This window comes from Symsagittifera roscoffensis, chromosome 8 (assembly GCF_963678635.1).
Source record: "Symsagittifera roscoffensis chromosome 8, txSymRosc1.1, whole genome shotgun sequence".
NCBI lineage: Eukaryota > Metazoa > Xenacoelomorpha > Acoela > Convolutidae > Symsagittifera > Symsagittifera roscoffensis.
The window spans coordinates 12962751-12964509 of record NC_087069.1 but is presented as its reverse complement, the minus strand read 5'-3'; the positions used below and the strand labels follow the sequence as shown (position 1 = coordinate 12964509).

At 38.9% G+C, this 1759-nt stretch overlaps 1 protein-coding gene across 1 annotated transcript; it reads right to left on the bottom strand.

The window, feature by feature from the left end:
- Window positions 1-217: 217 nt before the first annotated feature.
- Window positions 218-740, bottom strand: LOC134853477 (uncharacterized). The gene is made up of 2 exons (XM_063869477.1): window positions 417-740; window positions 218-229 (listed from the first exon to the last, which is right to left on the bottom strand). Exons 1-2 carry the CDS (start codon window positions 738-740, stop codon window positions 218-220), a joined length of 336 nt encoding a protein of 111 aa, XP_063725547.1.
- Between the last annotated feature and the right edge of the window lie 1019 nt (window positions 741-1759).

Sequence of the window (1759 nt, the reverse complement as noted above, 5' to 3'; positions counted from 1 at the left end):
AAATCTGTATACTCCCCGACGAAACAATAAAAAAAATTCGCAGTAAGAGTTGAAACTTTAGTAAGAAAAGCATACTCCCTCAATACACATGAACACAAAAAGACGAAAATGACTGAAATCCTAATTATGACTCTAACACAACAATTACGCAAAACTGCTACAAAAAAGAGCATCACATCCATCATTAATTCGAGAACCCGACTTGGATTTCCGAAAACTAGTAGACAAACTAGAACAAGCTAAAATTATTATGAACATAAGAGAAACATAAAATTTAGAACTACAATAGGTAAACAATATCCAAACAACAACTTCGCAAATTGAAAATATCCAAGTCTCTGCTAATGAAATGGCAGAAAAATGAACCAAATAATAAACATTTTAATCAAATAAACAAATAATAAACAAATAATCACTATCTCCATCGCTATCACCATCCTCATTAACATCAACATCACCATCACATACATAATCACCATCACCACCACCATCATTATCACCTTATCCAACACCACCGCCATCAACATCACCATCACCATCATCATCACCATCACTACCACCATAACTATCATCATCACCATCATTATCACCTTATCCAACACCATCGCCATCAACATCACCATCACCAACATCATCAAAATCACTACCATCATAACCATCACCACCACCATCATTATCACCTTATCCAACACCATCGCCATCAACATCACCATCACCAACATCATCAACATCACTACCATCATAACAATCACCATCACCATCACCATCATCTATCATCTTATTGAACACCATCATCTTATCACTATCATCTTATCCAGCACCATCACCATCACCATCACCATCACAATCACCATCGCCTTCACCTAAATATCAATATCACCATCATCATCAATATCACATTCTTCATCACTCTCATCATCACCATCAGCGTCACCATGGCTATCATCATCCCCAACAATATCAAAATCAACGCCACCAACATCATCACCATCACCACCACCATAACCATCATCATGACCATCACCAAAATCATCACCATCAAATCACTGTCAGTATCACCATCACACTCATCATCACTATCTCCATCGCTATCACCATCCTCATTAACATCAACATCACCATCACATACATAATCACCATCACCACCACCATCATTATCACCTTATCCAACACCATCGCCATCAACATCACCATCACCATCATCATCACCATCACTACCACCATAACCATCACCACCACCATCATTATCACCTTATCCAACACCATCGCCATCAACATCACCATCACCAACATCATCAACATCACTACCATCATAACAATCACCATCACCATCACCATCATCTATCATCTTATTGAACACCATCATCTTATCACTATCATCTTATCCAGCACCATCACCATCACCATCACCATCACAATCACCATCGCCTTCACCTAAATATCAATATCACCATCACCATCACTATCACCTTATCCAACACCATCACCATTGCCATAAACATCGCCATCACCAACATCATCACCATCACCATCACCTTATCCACAGCCATCATCATCATCAACACAATCAGCATCACCATCACCCTCATCATCACCATCACTATCACCTTATCCAATCCCATCACCATCATCATCATGTCACCATGATTATCACCTTGTCCAACACCATTACCAACACCATCAAAATCACCATCAACTATATAACACTATCACTATAATCATCACTATCACCTTCTTCATCACCCTCATCATCACCATC